This window comes from Barbus barbus (genome assembly GCF_936440315.1).
Source record: "Barbus barbus genome assembly, chromosome: 43".
NCBI classification, from domain to species: Eukaryota; Metazoa; Chordata; class Actinopteri; order Cypriniformes; family Cyprinidae; genus Barbus; species Barbus barbus.
This window is the reverse complement of record NC_136721.1, coordinates 14362344-14379021: the sequence shown is the minus strand read 5'-3', so window position 1 is coordinate 14379021 and position 16678 is coordinate 14362344. Positions and strand designations below refer to the sequence as shown.

The 16678-nt window shown below is 35.2% G+C and overlaps 1 protein-coding gene across 1 annotated transcript; it reads right to left on the bottom strand.

The window, feature by feature from the left end:
• Nucleotides 1-816: 816 nt before the first annotated feature.
• On the bottom strand, nt 817-4069 carry LOC306862598 (WD repeat-containing protein 73-like). Its single transcript, XM_079405488.1, has 8 exons — nt 3874-4069; nt 3690-3757; nt 3514-3599; nt 3347-3435; nt 3122-3189; nt 2738-2899; nt 2281-2649; nt 817-2123 (listed from the first exon to the last, which is right to left on the bottom strand). The coding sequence occupies exons 1-8, from the start codon at nt 3924-3926 to the stop codon at nt 1885-1887; spliced, it is 1134 nt and encodes a 377-aa protein (XP_079261614.1). The 5' UTR covers nt 3927-4069; the 3' UTR covers nt 817-1884.
• Between the last annotated feature and the right edge of the window lie 12609 nt (nt 4070-16678).

Genomic DNA, 16678 nt, shown 5'->3' with positions numbered 1-16678 from the left:
GGGTTTCTCATGAGATATGTGTTGTAGCTGACCACATCCAAAAGGTCAGTGAAAAATCCTTTTCCACCCAAAGAAAGTGTAACAGAGAGAGGGGAGAGAGAAAGAATTCATATGCATGCATGCACAACTTTAAGTTTAAAAAAAAAAAAATCCACACAAGAAAACAGGAACATCCAGGGAACAATACAGGGAAATCTTCAAACAATGACCAGCAAACACAAGTGCAAACCAAGCAGTTTATAGAGACAGACAAGCTAAAGGAGATAACAAGGGGGCATGGGCAGTTGGCATGGGAACACATAAGGGTAACTATGGGAACAAACAAGCAGACTAAGGAAACAGGTTGTGAAGCCAGAAACACTTAAAGTCCACAACAAAATACAAGAGACAGAACAGGGATTGTGACAGAAAGTATCTAATGATACAAACCTTAGAGTCTTGCCTGGAGTTTAGGAATGCAGGGGTTTCACCCTTCTGCCTGCCCAAAATCATAGTTTGTTGTATGATGTAGAAAATTTAAACGTTTTCATGTTATAATTTTTTATGTGCCGTTTTATAGTGTTCTTTGTGATTTACTGCACATTAGTAATGTTTATGGAGTCATTTACATCCAAACTTAGTCTTTTTCTCCTGATAACGATAAATGTTTTTCAATTTCCCAAAACAGCACTGTAAGCACAAAGTAAAAAACTATATATTGGGGGAAGTGTTAAAAATGTAATATCAAATTTTACTATTATAGTATGTTGCAAATTTCAAAATGTCGAGATTTCTGTGAACTGAGGTGTAGCAATGTTAGTAACATTTGGTGTTTTTAATTCCCTCTTTTATTGTTAATCTTTTGTCACAGAAACACTGAGTGACCAAAAATGTCTCTTGAACAAGCAGTAAATAATATGATAAGTATATATGTTTATTATGGAAATGTTATTTAATACATGGATGCCACGTTTTAGTTCTATGTCATCACAGTATTGATTGATGGTTCAGAAAGGTTTATCCACTGCCAAAAAAAAAAGCATTTTATTTAAAAAAATTTTAAGTACATAAAAATTTTCACATGCCATCACTCATGCATGCACATGTGGAGAAAACATTTTTATGGTTGTGTTTGATGTCACTGACAGCCATTTGAAGGCAAATTTTAATTATTGAAGATAAAGTTTTGAACAGTGTTTGAGTTTGATTACAAACTAAATCACATTTTTTGAGTATTGTGTGTTATACAAAACAATTGGGAACAAACCTGACAAGGCAAGTATGAGTGAAAAATGTGCTGATATGACCAAATTTGGACAATTTCCTGTGTTGCTATATATAATTCTATAAATAAGGGGAGCATGCATGGGTTATTAGACTACAAGTGGTGACAGACTTTCTGAGAGACTCAACTGTTGCTGCAGCAGGAAAGATCAATTCTGTGAGTATTACTTCTTGTAGTTTACTAATTATTGATGGTAGATAGGGACTTAAATGTAGAAGATCTTTATTTGTATTGTATGTTAGCCTATGTTGTCATGTTTTCCAGTCGAAAGCAAAAATGATTTAACAAGGCTCAAAATTATTTAAAGCTTTTAGTCAATATAGGTGGCTGACAGTTCCTGCCAAATAATAATAATAGAAGGACATGTTGTAAGAATATTCACTGTTTAGTTGAACCTTGCCTGATTATGTTATCATTGTGTTGTTATTACCCAACAGCTACAGCAAAAATGTTGTTTTATAAAACATATTATATTACTTTTTTTTTATTGAGAGAAAATTAAACATTGTAAGAAACATTGTACCCTGACTGCAAATTGTTATCAAAATCTAATGAATAATGGATTTCCTTCTATCATTACACAATAGTTTTGACTATTAATTACCTAATCAACATCAACATCATCTGTCAGTGATTTTATCCAACCAGTCCCATACATGTAGAGATCCATCCGTAGCTGCTGAGAGAAGAGTTTTTGGTCGTGACTGATGCCAAGAATGGGTGGTAACCACAGGCGGAGAACCACTGTATTTTGCTTCATGTGACATTTCATGACCTCGGTGTGAAAAAACTGGCTGGGGGTTCTGTCCCTGTGTACTCCAATCCATTGTGTTGTAGATGTGCACTGTTCCATCAAACCCTTCCAAATTTGAGAAAACAAATCGTCAGGTCATCATTGGTAACCAGAGGTCTTCCCATTAAGGAAGATGAACATGACATTTTGTATCTAACAACCTTACAAAACTAAAAGTTTGTTCTTTATTTGAGACAGAAAAATGGAAGCATTCTATACTTACCCGACACAGACAGACATCCGTCGAGAATAGGAGCCCAAGAAACATGCGGAAAGTCATTCTTTGATGTGCTGTGTTGCACATTTAGTTGGGTTTGACAAAACGGACTCTGCAAATCTCTTAGATCAGACAGCAGCATGTGACCGGAGGACGAGAGTCTGGCTACAGTACAACAGGACGGTTCAGACTGAGAGCTATCACTCCTCAACCCAAATGACCAGTGCAAACCACTCTCACTGTCTTGCAGAGGATAATGACAAGTCGAGGGATCTCTTGTGTCACCCATGAGCAAAGTGCCATTACTTGCACAAATGAGAAACACACAAGCATTCACAAACTGTAAGCCACTCACTGAATCTGAGGACTCGTTCACTGTAAAACAATAAATAAGTAATATGAAATGAGCTGTACTAATAAAGCATTTAAAAAATTATAAAAAAATTATATGTTTTGATATTACCTACTGTATACAGAACCCGTCCTGTTGCTATCTCTGTCAGCTGAACTTCACTTATACAAGAACCATGAAGGACTGCTGGCTTGTCTGTCAATCCTGGTGCTATTTTAATGCCTTTTGCTGATGTGCTCTTGAGGTTTATGTCTCCAGTCCTTTTTATAACATCTGTGTCGCAAAAACAGGTAAGATGCTGCATGAAATGTTAAGAATTTGCTAAATGCTCAATGAATTAAAAAATGTCAGATTATTTAAAAATATTTAAAAAAATTATAACGATTTTCTATTTAGAAGATAATTATACAGGATTCAACAAATGCAAGTAGAATATTAGTTTAATTTCTCATTGTTAATTTCATTTGTAATGAATTATACAGACATTAATCCTACCAGTATCATCGCCTCCAATATCCCAAATCTGCAATGCTGAACTAGAGCTTCCAGTAGTCACCACACATCTGTAAAGAACCGTATATCAAATAATCATATACAGGCAAAATAAATAGGCCGCTAAACTTTTAAAACTGAGAATGGAATATTTCTCAATATCTTGCTGTTGTTGGCATCGTGTCAAATCAAACTGAACTCCTGAACTTATCAAGATCTAGTTTTTACCTTGTTCCAGGGATATGTATCAAACTCTCAACAGGTTCCTCTGAAAAGCCACCATGCTGTACTTTGAAGTCTCTTTCTGCACAAAGACCCTAAAGTTGTGACCAATAAGCAGTTAATGAAATTAATTGCACATTCAAAATACATAGGCTACTAGTTTCTTTAGTCACCTGATTTTCTCCTGCATATAATTTAAGAGGCAGAAGTAACTCTAAGATTTCACTTCTTGCTCCAGTATATCCTGCAACACAAATACCTGGAATACAGAATGAAAAACAGCCTTTAGAATTCAATGCATTTTCTACTTTAATGATTCAAAATTTTCGGAGATTCAGAGAAGATTTACTTTTGTCACCCGTCCACTCTATTACTTTTGTCGGGTGCTCGAGTTGAAATAAATGCAAATCTTTGTATCTGAAATCAAAAAGACGCAGATTTACTGGGTAATGAAACACGGCCCTGGTGCTCAAGAAAATGCTGTCTAGGTAGGCAACACAGCAACCGCTATTACAGGCGATCATGCAACTCACGTGTTTAGAGACTCCATAAACCAGTCATCAGCTTCATCAGAGGATATGTCCATGCTGAATAACTGTTCACTTATTTAATAAATGAATACAAAACCTCGCTCCTCCATACGTTTATTCATCAGCAGATATTTAAAATCAGTTAATATTTCCGGAACATGTTCTTCTGTATTCCTCATGTGTTTCTAACGTACAAAGTTCCGTTGTCGCCATCTGTCGGCACAAAGTAAAGTAAGGTAAAAAATAAAATAAAATAAAATAAAATAATAATTTTAGTTTCGTTTTGGGCTGGAATAATACATTTAAGTCTCCAATAAGGTGAAAAAAAGTTAATAGTTAATATAAGAGCAGCCTTCTTACCTAAAATTACATTTGCTTCCAGTTACAAACTGGTATTTTAAAATCATATTATTAGATTGTATTATCATAGTCATAAACACTCTGGTTTGTTGTGCAAATAGTTTTACCATTTACTGCACATAGTTTGTAACCTAGTTATTTATACCCATACAAGTGCTGATGAATCAGAGGTATTGCACATTCAAAGAAAATATCTTACTTCCCTGCACAAAAAAGGTGGATATCTTTATGATATGTACACACAATCTTTTGGAAATCCACCACTATTACATAATGAAAAGATTTATGTTGACCCTTTGTCATGAAATAATGCCATAAAATCAAGTTGATTTGAGCATGAATGGCTACTGACTTGTAAATCATAGATTTTGGCTTATTGTGTAATAATGTAAAGAAAATCTCTGGATAGAGAATGAGTAAAAAAACGTTTGGCAAATATTTGATTTACAAAAGCAGCATTCCAAAACAGCTATTTGGGTCAGAGCCTTCATTATTGTCTAGTCGTGGCTGTACAATGCAGAGCAAAGCTGGCTCCACTTAAACTAGACCATGCTTTGACTTTCATAAACACAGACTGAATAGAGTTAAATGTTGGAAATGTGTGGCATGCCTTTCTTAAAAAAGAACCACGTATTAATTGTAATCCAGGATTTACGGTGGTGACATGCTCTAGCTCTCCCATCAGCATTACTCAGTTTGTGATCTGCCTCACTTATGTTGTATGCTAAAATATCATCCCCATGTGTAACTGCAATGTTCCACAGCTTATTACTTCAGCTGCTTTTTATTTTGAGATTCTCACACACTTCAGATGAACACACTTCTTTTTTTTTTTTTCCAAACACAAACCATTTTAACAGGAAGATTATTTTCACCTCTATAAAATTATTATTAAACGCCAAAAGGCTAATTACTATGAATTAGTTATACTGTATAATGATAATTAAAGTTTTTCATTTGCTTCATATCAGTACTGAAATCTAAATAAAGAAGTCATTCTTCTGAAGATGTACTTTTCAAATCAATCAGCAGTCGAGGCCTGCTAAGATTGTGACCTTTTTTTCTGCTAAAACCGCACAGCACAGCATCTGAAAATAATGAACAAACAATTGTTAAGAGTTACGACCTTTACATTTGTGTTTAATAAATCTTAAAGTGGTATATATTATATTACAAAGTTTGGGTTTAGTAAGATTTTTCTGTTGTTGTTATTTGAAAGAATGTATCAAATAAATGCTGTTCTTTTCAACTTTCAACACTTACATAATATGAAAGTTTTCTTGAGCCAAAAAAAAATAAAAATAAATTTGCATATTAAAATAATTTCTATTCTATTTAAATTCAACTTTGCGTCATATTTGAAAATATTTTCTAATAGAAAACAAAAATTTTAATTATAATAGTATTTCACAATATTGTTTTTATTGTATTTCTGATCAAATAAATGCAGCCTTGGTGAGCATAAGATACTTCTTCAAAAGCAGTTTTTAAACTTTACTATATATTACATTACATAAGAATTACAATTTTGTATAGTACTATTTTATATATAAACTATATATCAACACACCTGTATCTACGTGGACAGCCATGGTGACCGACAATGTATTCTTGATCAAAACAGAAGCGACTACAGAGTCCTCCATAACCACATGTCCAGTTCTGAATCTGCACTTCAGCATGATGCACTGAGACAAAATAATATCCAAAATTATCCAAGTACTATTGTGCATGTATGTGTTGAATTGAAATGTTAGTATCAACTTTGCACACAAGCTTTAATGCTATATTGGTAGAAACAAACAAATACAGTAATGACTAAAAATCCAATATATGGATGAATATTCAGATGAACAACAACAAAAGTAATGTTCCCATACTGTTTGCAAAATGAGCAAATGGAATGTTCCCTTAAGGTTAACATAACCAGTAAGAAGATTCTTTCTATTCTAAATGTTCTGGTGTAAAATATTTAGCGATCATAATCATTCTGCCAAGTCACTGAAAACAAAAAAAAATATTTCACTGAAGGAATTGCTAAATTTCACAAACAGTTTCAAAGAAATGTGAAGAAACACATTGAATTAAAAGTGAAATTTTGAAGAAAAAAAAAAACTGAAATAGTATTTTCTTATCATTTACAACTTTGAAAAATCTTTTTTATAGTGTACTGAAATATCATTATTTGCCTTCGATCTTTTTAGATTTTATCCCCAAAAATCTGATTTATGAATGAACCAGCAGATGTCGCTGTAGCATTAAAATCCATGGAGCAAATATCCTTCAATAACGCTAAATTATGAATAAGGCTAAATTAATTTTCTTTCTCGAAATTCACTTTATGTCTCAGTATGTGTCATAAAATCATTCCTTTATTGGAATACAAATTGCTTGAGTACAAAATATGTTCCTTAATAAAGCTGTATTGGTATATTTTAAATCTAATCTTAGCACACCTTCCATTTCTTTTTCTGTAGGAATTTCAGCTTCCTTGAAGTGTTCATGATAGCAATCAAACAGTCTTATCTGTTATTAAAGCAGATTATTCACGGTTCTCACGTTGTTCAGTGAAATGGGGCAGAACCACATATCCTTTAGAAGACAGAGTGCAACTTATGGGGAATTGTACAAAGGAGTTAAGTTGCTATAAAGAGTGAAAATGGGTCACGGCATTATTAGCCCTTTTCTAATGTGCGTCATCTAATGCATCACAAGGCCATTATGGAGGGGCCAAATACAAACAGAGGGGAACATTAGAGAGATTTCAAATGAATCTCACCGTATCTAGTTTTGGGTCTAAGGACTAAAACCCATTCAGGTTCTGGTTTAAAACTTCTCTATGGTGCACATGCATGTGGTTAGGGTGGTTTCTGACTTCGCCTTACTGCTGTGGAAAATTATACATAATACAGATAATAATGCTTTGTGACAGGCTTTTAAGCTGTCTGTTTCTGCAAATGGTCACAATTTCCTGTGTTTTTAGTCCACCTTTATTTCAGAAGAGAGAAACCATGGCGACTGCATCTGCCCGACAATAAAAGCAAAAAAATGGAGCCAGTGGCTCCCTGATATACTGTGGTGAAGGTTGAAGTGCCTTGTGACAATGAGAGCACGACTGACCTTGCTTTTCAACTTGAAATCCCCCTCAAATCAGTGGGTAGATACTGAGAACAGTCTCATGCAAATGAGGACATATAAATGACATGGTAATTCATAAAAACCAAAAGAAAGAAAGAGAGCTTTTCTGCAAATGTCACAAGGATACCATAAAGTGAAAAGAAATCATGATGGATTTGAAAAGGTTCGTTGTCACTGCGTTCTTTGACAAGATGTTGGATGATGAACCCGTAGGGAGACTGAGGCGACTGTTTGTTCACGCACACACACACACACACACACACACACACACATACATACAAAGCCACATTTGAAAAGAGACATCCCTCCTGTCAGTCATGCTGTAATTATGACTGTATGAAATGATGTAACATAATTGTTTGTCATATGTTGTAGTTTTGGCTCTAGAGCTTCCTGCAGCAGTTGTCTAATGTCAAAACAATGATGAATAGGTTACAGTTCAAAGTTCTCACAATACATACTTTTAATGCAACACAATAACAAAATTGCTCTGTGTCCTCTCATGATAACTATCGCTGTTGCTCATTTTCAGTCTTCCCACGTTTCATATAACAATTAATCAATCATTCATTGATCTTTTCAGACTAAGTTTATGTTGAATTCAGAACCGCATGCATACTACTCATATGTTTTACATATCTATTTCTATGGCAGCATAGTAGTATGCTGAACCCAGTTCAGCATTAATCAACTCTGCTTCTTTTATGTCAGTTTTAATGAACAATAATAACCATTATAAAAGTATAAGTACAAAGTATAAGAGGCTTGTATAAGAAGAAATAAAGATAAAAGCAAACAATTCAGTCAAACGTATGCTACAAAGTCAGCGCTGTTCTACGGTAAAATTCAAAATAAATATATAAAGTTAAACATAACTTTTTGCTCAGCCAAAACGATATGACTAGGAACAAGTAATAGATTCATGAGACTATGAACGCCTGTTAAATATTCCCAAAACGAATTGTATCTCATATTTAATCATTACGGAGACATCAGAGCTAGCGGCAAATGTAGTAAGGACTAGCCGAGCTCGAAATCGCCATAGCAAATTTTCAAATAGGTGCTATCTTTATAAATAAACCGCGGATTTGAGTTTTAAACAACTACATTCTCGCCTAAAAAACTCTTAAAACTATATTTCATGACACAATAACAGTAATATTTTGAAAATTATGCGGGTTTTGAGCAATGACGTATTCACAAGTCCACAAGAACAGACAAGAATGCATATTGAAAATATAAAATACACTGTTATATATATTTTTTTGTATTTGCGCACTCTGATGTAAATAAGCCCAACACTCATGGACAGCAGAGCGGAACGAGTGAAGGAGAAGCTTTATCCCCTTGTATCACGCAAAAGTGACGATTCTAGTCAACCAATCAACGTTCTGCAGTGAGTTTAGCTCCACCCTAACATAGATGTGTATACATGTCTATACATATATGTCTGACGGTTAAAAGGAACACTTCAACCTTTTTTGAAAATAGGCTCATTTTCCAACTCTCCAAGAGTTAAACAGTTGCGTTTTAACATTTTCGAATCCATTCAGTCGATTTCCGGGTCTGGCGGTAGCACTTTTAGCGTAGCTTAGCATAGATCATTGAATCTGATTAGACCGTTAGCATCTCGCTCAAAAATGACCAAAGAGTTTCGATATTTTTCCTATTTAAAACTTGACTCTTCTGTAGTTACATTGTGTACCAAGTTGAAATGAAATGAAAAGTTGCAATTTTCTTGACCGATATGTCTAGGAACTATATTCTCATTGCAGCATAATAATCAAGGAACTTTGCTGCCAAACCATGGGTGCAGCAGGCATAGATATATATACGTAGATGCCTCATTAGCGACTGTTTTTATGGGCCAATATACATAAGCCGTCCGCCATATTGCAGCGGTAAACTTGACGTCATTTACCATAGTAATCACCGAATATTCGAAAGATGCCACAATCATGCACCGAACGGCTCTGTGCTAACCTACAGTATGGTGAATGATGTAAAAAATACCGTTCCAAGATGGCGGCCGCATCTACGTGTCTGGAGCGGTCGAATAGGGCATTTATATATGTCTATGGCAGCAGGCGCAATGATATTACGCAGCGCCTGAAAGTAGTCCCCAGCTAGGTAACTAGTTATGATATAGCTGGGGACTACTTTCAGGCGCTGCGTAATATCATTGCGCCTGCTTCACCCATTGTACGAAGGGATACCAAAGCCACTAGAAGGCAAGCCTGCAACCATTAGCCGAAAAAGCGTAACGGCTAAAGCTAACGCTTCCGGTCTGGCAATACGTGGGAAAGGAGACCAGAGGCTGTTTTTTTTTAATGGATGTCAATGTAGTGAAGAGGCTTCACTACGCTAAATAAACAGCTTTTCAGAGGAAACAGCTCATCATTTAATGAATCGACAGCCTATCTGCTAATCTACAACATTTTTACACTAAACAGTACTTTTGGATTTAACTATTTTTAGAGTTTACACCAAAAAAAATGCCGTTTTATGAGAGAAGTCACAGACTTTTTGCAACAGGTGGGATTCAGCTTAAGGCACTTCCCGTTCATTACTATGGTATCCGTAAACGGCCAATGAGTGTCGCACAACTCTGACTGAAATTCAATGATGTCAAGGCTGTAATGTGATTGGTCATCAAGGCACACGTGATCCAAGTTGACTGCTACGCTTTCTCCAATAGTAAGTAATACAGACCCTCTCATCTCCCTATATTAATAAAATCTCTGGGGATACTTCTAGAAGGGATACATATGGTGCTACTGGGCATGTGCACATCAATACAGCGTATTTTTTGTCACACTGTACAACAATAAGTACTATTTTTTCATTATTGTAAGGGGTAGGTTTAGGGTTGGGGTAGGTACAGGTGTAGACGTTAATAAAACAATCTAATAGGTAGAATATTAATTTCATTGTTCATTTGCAGTTGGAGCTGTATCCCTTCTAGCCACAACCAGTACTCTAACGGAAGGGTACCAAAAAAGTGGTACAGTACAGTTTGCTATTTTGGTACCATTCACAACTTCTGACAATGAAAAGGACATAATTGCATACCGTACTGTACTGTACTGTACTGAACCATACCGCTCAGTGGAAACGAGTAATTTTTGATGAAAAAAAGGATAGTATTTGGGGAGATTAATTATGTGGCAGAACTAGCCTACAGGATTGACTGGAATGACACTGGAATGCATGAAGTTAAATTATTATATCAATCCAGGCAGTAAGACAAGACAATATCATCTTAAAAATCAGTTTTCTTGTAATTCACAATGATAAAATTCCACATTGGAATTTTGCATGGTTGCTTGTAAAATGTTATGTAATTTAATTTCAATATCAATCTTTGAAGCACAGTCAGATTGGACTCTTTTATAATATTTATTTTATGATCAGGCACAAAGAGGTGTCATATGCTGTCCTTGCCATAAAACTAATTTAGAGAACTAGAACTCAAGGGTCAAACCTATTAAAACGGTCACATCTGATGGACTGCCTGAAACCTGTACAGAAAATGTTCTTCATAGAATAAAATGTCAAGTGTCTATCATGTCATAGAGTTTTCATCGGGGTTACAAAGAACTACATACTGGAGACTTAAAACTATGCTCAGGAACATTCAAACGGTTTCTAAAAGGTCTATATTTTTGTATTCTTCTAGCAATTATAATTTTAATTTCAGTCAGGGCCTCTTTATAGAAACAGAAGAGAATGAAATGGCACACTAGGACACACACTTTGGGAAATGCTGGTTATATTTGTAGCAAGGATATTTAGGTAACTACGGTGATCGAGAGAGCTCAACAAATAGAAATAACACCTGCAAATTAAGAAAAAAACTTCATCAATGTGACAACACACGCACTGCAAATGCTCACAACACAACCAAATAAAGAAACGCACTGCAAATAGAAAAAAACACCTGCAAAATTAAGAAAACAACTTCTTCAATGTGACAACACACGCGCTACAAATGCTCGCAACACAAACAAATAAAGAAACACACTGCAAATCCTCAACACAACCAAAGAACAAAGAAACGTGCTGCAAATAAAATTCTTTATTTCGTTGCGTTGTGAGCATTTGCAGTGTGTTTCTTTATTTGTTTGTGTTGTGAGCATTTGCAGCACCTGCTGTCAAATTGATGAAGATGTTTTCTTAATTTGCTGGTGCTTTTTCTATTTGCATGTATCATTCAGCGCATTGAGCTCTCTCAGCCACCGTAGGAAACAGTGGAAAAATCAGTTTAGCTCCAGTTCTTTGCACATGTAATTTGTAAGATTATTACCAAAAGCTGTGACTAAAAATCCTTCATTAAATATATAAAATAATATTTTCTAGATTCACCAGTAGTAGTGTAAATGGTATAGAATGAGAAGTGTTCAGCTAAAACTGGATTGCCCATGTGCAAACTCATTCACAAATCAAAGGGAAGGTCTCTGAAAAAAATTAATATTGCTCCACTTTGATGTCTCTCTCTCTCTCTCTCTCTCTCTCTCTCTCTCTCTCTTTTTCTCTCTCTCTCTCCCATTAAGAATGCGGGTATATTAACAAAGTGAAACTTCCATTCCTTCATCCGCTGAGATTAGCCAGCAAACTAATTCCCTCTCTAACCCTGCTACTTTGAAGTCTTCAAGGGACCCAAGAGCTTTTGTGCATGATTTACATAATCTGACAACTGCATCCCATCATAGAGATGTCTATTAACAGGAAAGTGTTCTAATTTCTTAGCAAGATAGCATCATCATCACTATCATTTTTTCAAAATGATTTTTCATCACTATTTTTATTTCTGTTTAATAATAAAAATAACCCCATTTCTGTCTGTCTATCTGTCTTTGTCTATTTATTACAGTGGGGGAAAATGATTGGATCTCCTGCTTGCCCACTGACAAATAAATATTCAGTCTATAATTTTAATGGTAGGTTTATTTGAACAGTGAGAGACAGAACAACTACAAAACCCAGAAAAATATATTTCAAAAAAGTTATAAATTGATTTGCATTTTAACGAGTGAAATAAGTATTTGACCCTTTCACAAGACTTGACTGACTTTGTGGCAAACCCTTGTTGGCAATCACAGAGGTCAGACATTTCTTGTAGTTGGCCACCAGGTTTGCACACATCTCAGGAGGGATTTCGACCTACTCCTCTTTGCAGATTCTCTCCAAATCATTAAGGTTTTGAGGCTGATGTTTGGCAACTAGAACCTTCAGTTTCCTCCACAGGTTTTCTATGGGATTAAGGTGTGGAGACTGGCTAGGCCACTTCAGGACCTTAATGTGCTGCTTCCTGAGCGACTCCTTTATTGCCTTGGCCATGTGTTTTGGGTCATTGTCATGCTGGAATACCCATCCATGCCCCATTTTCAATGCTCTGGCCCTGATGGTACATGGCCCTGTCCATCATCCCTTTGATGTGGTGCAGTTGTCCTTCCTGTCCCCTTATCAGAAAAAACACCCCCAAAACATAATGTTTCCACCTCCATGTTTGATGGTGGGGATGGTGTTCTTGGGGTCATAGGCAGCATTCCTCCTAATCCAAACACGGCGAGTTGAGTTGATCCCAAAGATCTGTGGTCTCATTTGACCACAACAGTTTCACCCAGTTCTCCTCTGAATCATTCAGATGTTCATTGGCAAACTTCAGACGGGCCTGTACATTTGCTTTCTTGAGCACGGGGACCTTGTGGGCACTGCAGGATTTCAGTCCTTCACGGCATAATGTCTCATGATCATTGAAACTCCACGAGGTGAGATCTTGCATGGAACACCAGACCGAGGGAGATTGACAGTTATTTTGTGTTTCTTCCATTTCCACCTACTCACCAACACACCCATCCATCTGCCCATCCATCTATTAATCCATCCATCCATCTTCTCACCAACACACCCATCCATCCACCCATGAATCCATCTACCACCTGTCTATCTGTTTTTCTATTTATGTCTTTGTCTATCATCCATCCATCCACCTACTCACCAACACACCTGTCCATCCATCCATCCACCTATCTATTGTCTGTCTATCTGTCTTTCTATCTATTTATGTATCTGTCTATCATCCATCCATCTATCCATCTGCCTACTCACCAACACACCCATCCATCTGTCCGTCCATCTATTCATCCATTCATCTGTCTGTCCATCCATCCATCCATCCATCCATCTATCTATGTCTTACAGTCCGAAAACCATCCACTCATGGTTTGTAATGTAATCATTACATTGAAGCTATTAAGCCACTCTCTTCATTAGCAATGCCTTGGTGGCAGGTCAACAGCAAATGGCACCCAGTACAAATTAAATCACTTTCACCTTTGTAATCCATTGCTCCATCTAGGCCAGTGCTGTTGAGTCTCAGGAATGTTTAACAAATTTCAATTTATGGCTAATTTGAAATAAACGTTCGGAGCATTTTAAGGCTTTAAGCAATTTAAGTATGGAGAAATTAGTTTCTGGTTCTCAGAGGGCAGAAAGAGCTTTGATGTTTCTTAGTGAGCTGTCTTTCTTTTTCCTTTCTCACAAATTAAGGAGGGAATTTGTAACACACAAAATGGAGTTCAAGGTGTCAAGGGGCATTAGTCAGAAGAACGCTGGCTCTTCGAGAGGAGGAGAGAGAGAGATACTGAAGGAATTAAGCAGTGCTTGGGTTCAGAAACTCGGCCAATAGAGATATTCTCAGAGGTAAGTATTGGAAACTGCCATTAGGCAAAATATGCAAGTCAGGGCAGAGTACTGGGGATCATTTAAGGGTTTGATTTTAAAAGACATAAATTATGGTTTGTCATAGTGCTAATTAATACAGAACTGAGTCATTCTTTAAATAAAAATATGAAGGGAAACCCTGTACAGGTTTAAAAGCTCCCTTGCAGTTCATGAGTGTGAAATTGAACTGAATTGGCCACACACAACATGAAGTTAAACTGGAATTTGAATTGAAATGATCTTTCACATTGGTCAAAAAAAGTATCTAAAAATATCTTTAAAAAATGATTAAATATAGCAACTAAATAATAAATTATACTATAATTATACTATATAATTATGACTAAATCAATAGGTGTGATTTCAAACATAATAATTGTACTTTTTAAAGTTATCACACAATGGAAATAGATAATTTCTTCTATTTAATAACATGCATTGGAGAGAAACCGATTTAAAAAAAAATGTAGAGCAATTTTTTTTTCAGCTTTAAGGCGAAATGTATCATTTTCATTTAGTTTTACTTGAAGTGCTAAAATGATTACATTTTTTTTTTTTTTACATTAAAAAAACTAAAACTAATGACCAAAAATTAATAAAAACTATGTGGACATAAAAACACACACAACAAAATTACTATTACAAACTTAAAGTCAAAACAGAAAATATTTTATATTATTTTATTTTTAAATATTTTATAGTATTTTTAGTTTTTCATTTGATATACAAAATAATTTTCAACAAAACAAAACGGATTAATTTAATTAGGGGGATGATAAATTAAAATGAAAGCTTTTAATATAATAACATTTTTTTATTATTAATCACTAAATTAACATGTTAAAATTGACTGTTAATTTCAACATAAAACGTTGGCAGTATATGGATTTTTATGTTCACACAAGTCCCACATATTCTTGCTTCACCTTCATAAATAAAAATGCGTAATACACTGTCTGACAAACCACATCTTTGATTGTCCTTTTGAGGTGAATCCGCTGCAAACAACAAATGAAAATGCTCATTGTCTCGCCGGCACTAGTAAAAAGCTGTATTTGTAAAATGGAATGTGGTTTGTACCGTGTCCAATCCAGAGGGCACAGCTCATCTCTGGCTTCACCAATAGCTGCCTGGTGTTTGATAACCCCTGGATTTGTAAACATGGTTTGCATTTGTAATCAGGCCTCCGGCACTATGTCCTGATTGCTAATTGTATCCTTTGGGCCCTGCATGCTTCCTGCATGGTTATTACTGTCCTTACTCCCTCCCCTCTTTCTCTGTCTCTCACATGTGTTACTTTTCACTCTTAAAACCCCACATCCCCCACACCCCCTACTATGATTTTTTATTCAAGTAATTCTCGCCTATTTAACAAACCACCATGTGAGCTGCCAGTCACACTGGGCATTCCCCATTCAGTAATCGGAGCGGTTCAGCTGCACATGAGTTTTTACTGATGTGCTGTAATGGTGAGCTCTCAGCAGATCCCTGGATGTCTCAGCAAAATAAAGGCGGCAGATTATGTCTTAAAGGATGCTGCAGTTTTATTGACATTGCATTTATTTATTTTATTATATATTTGAACACATATTCACAAATCATAATTTTCTGTCAATTTGTATTCACTACTGGTCAAAAGTTTGGAATAATTAAGATTTTTTATGAAAAAAGTCTCATGTTCATCAAGGCTGCATTTATTGGACCAAAAATACAGTAAAACAGTTAATTTAAAAACTTGTTTATTTATTCCTTGCGAGGCAAATTATGAACTTTCAGCAGTGTCACATGATACTCCAAAAATAATTCTAATATGCTTCTGCTCAAGAAACATTTATTGTGTTTTGATTCTTAATATTTTTATGGAAACAAAGTTTCGTGGCAAGTAAGACAAGAGATGCATTACAGTAAATTGATGAAAAGTGCTAGTAGAAACATTTATAATGTAGATTTCTATTTCAAATAAACACTATTCATTTTGAACTGTCTATTCATCAAAGTATGTGAAAAAAAGTATTAAGGCTTCCAAAAAATATTAAACAGAAAACTTCTGCACTGATTTCAACATTGATAATAACAAAAACTATTATTAATTACTGATAATAACTGATAGTAATTATTAGAGCACCATATCAGCATATTAGAATGATTTCTGAAAGCTCAATATGACACTGAAGACCGGACTGAAGACTGACTGCTGAAAATTCATCACAGGAATAAATTACATTTTAAATACATTCAAATAGGAAACAGTTGTTTTACAGTAACATGTAATATTTCACAGTATTACAGTTTCACTGTATTTTTAAACAAATAAATACTGCAATGGTGAGCAGAATAATCCCCTTATGAAAACATAATAAAATAGTCCAACTCTTCACTGCTAGTGTATTTTTCTTCATGCAAAAAATGACTTTGTCCTACTGATGCATATGCCTTACATTTCACTGTTTAAATGTAATATGTTTTTTTATTGTTATAGCCAAAATCTATCTAAGTGACTTTGTAAAGTCTTCCTCTGTTTTCTGTGAAAATGAAAATGTTGCACTGCATAATAAGGAAATAAAGAACAAACTATATTACTGTT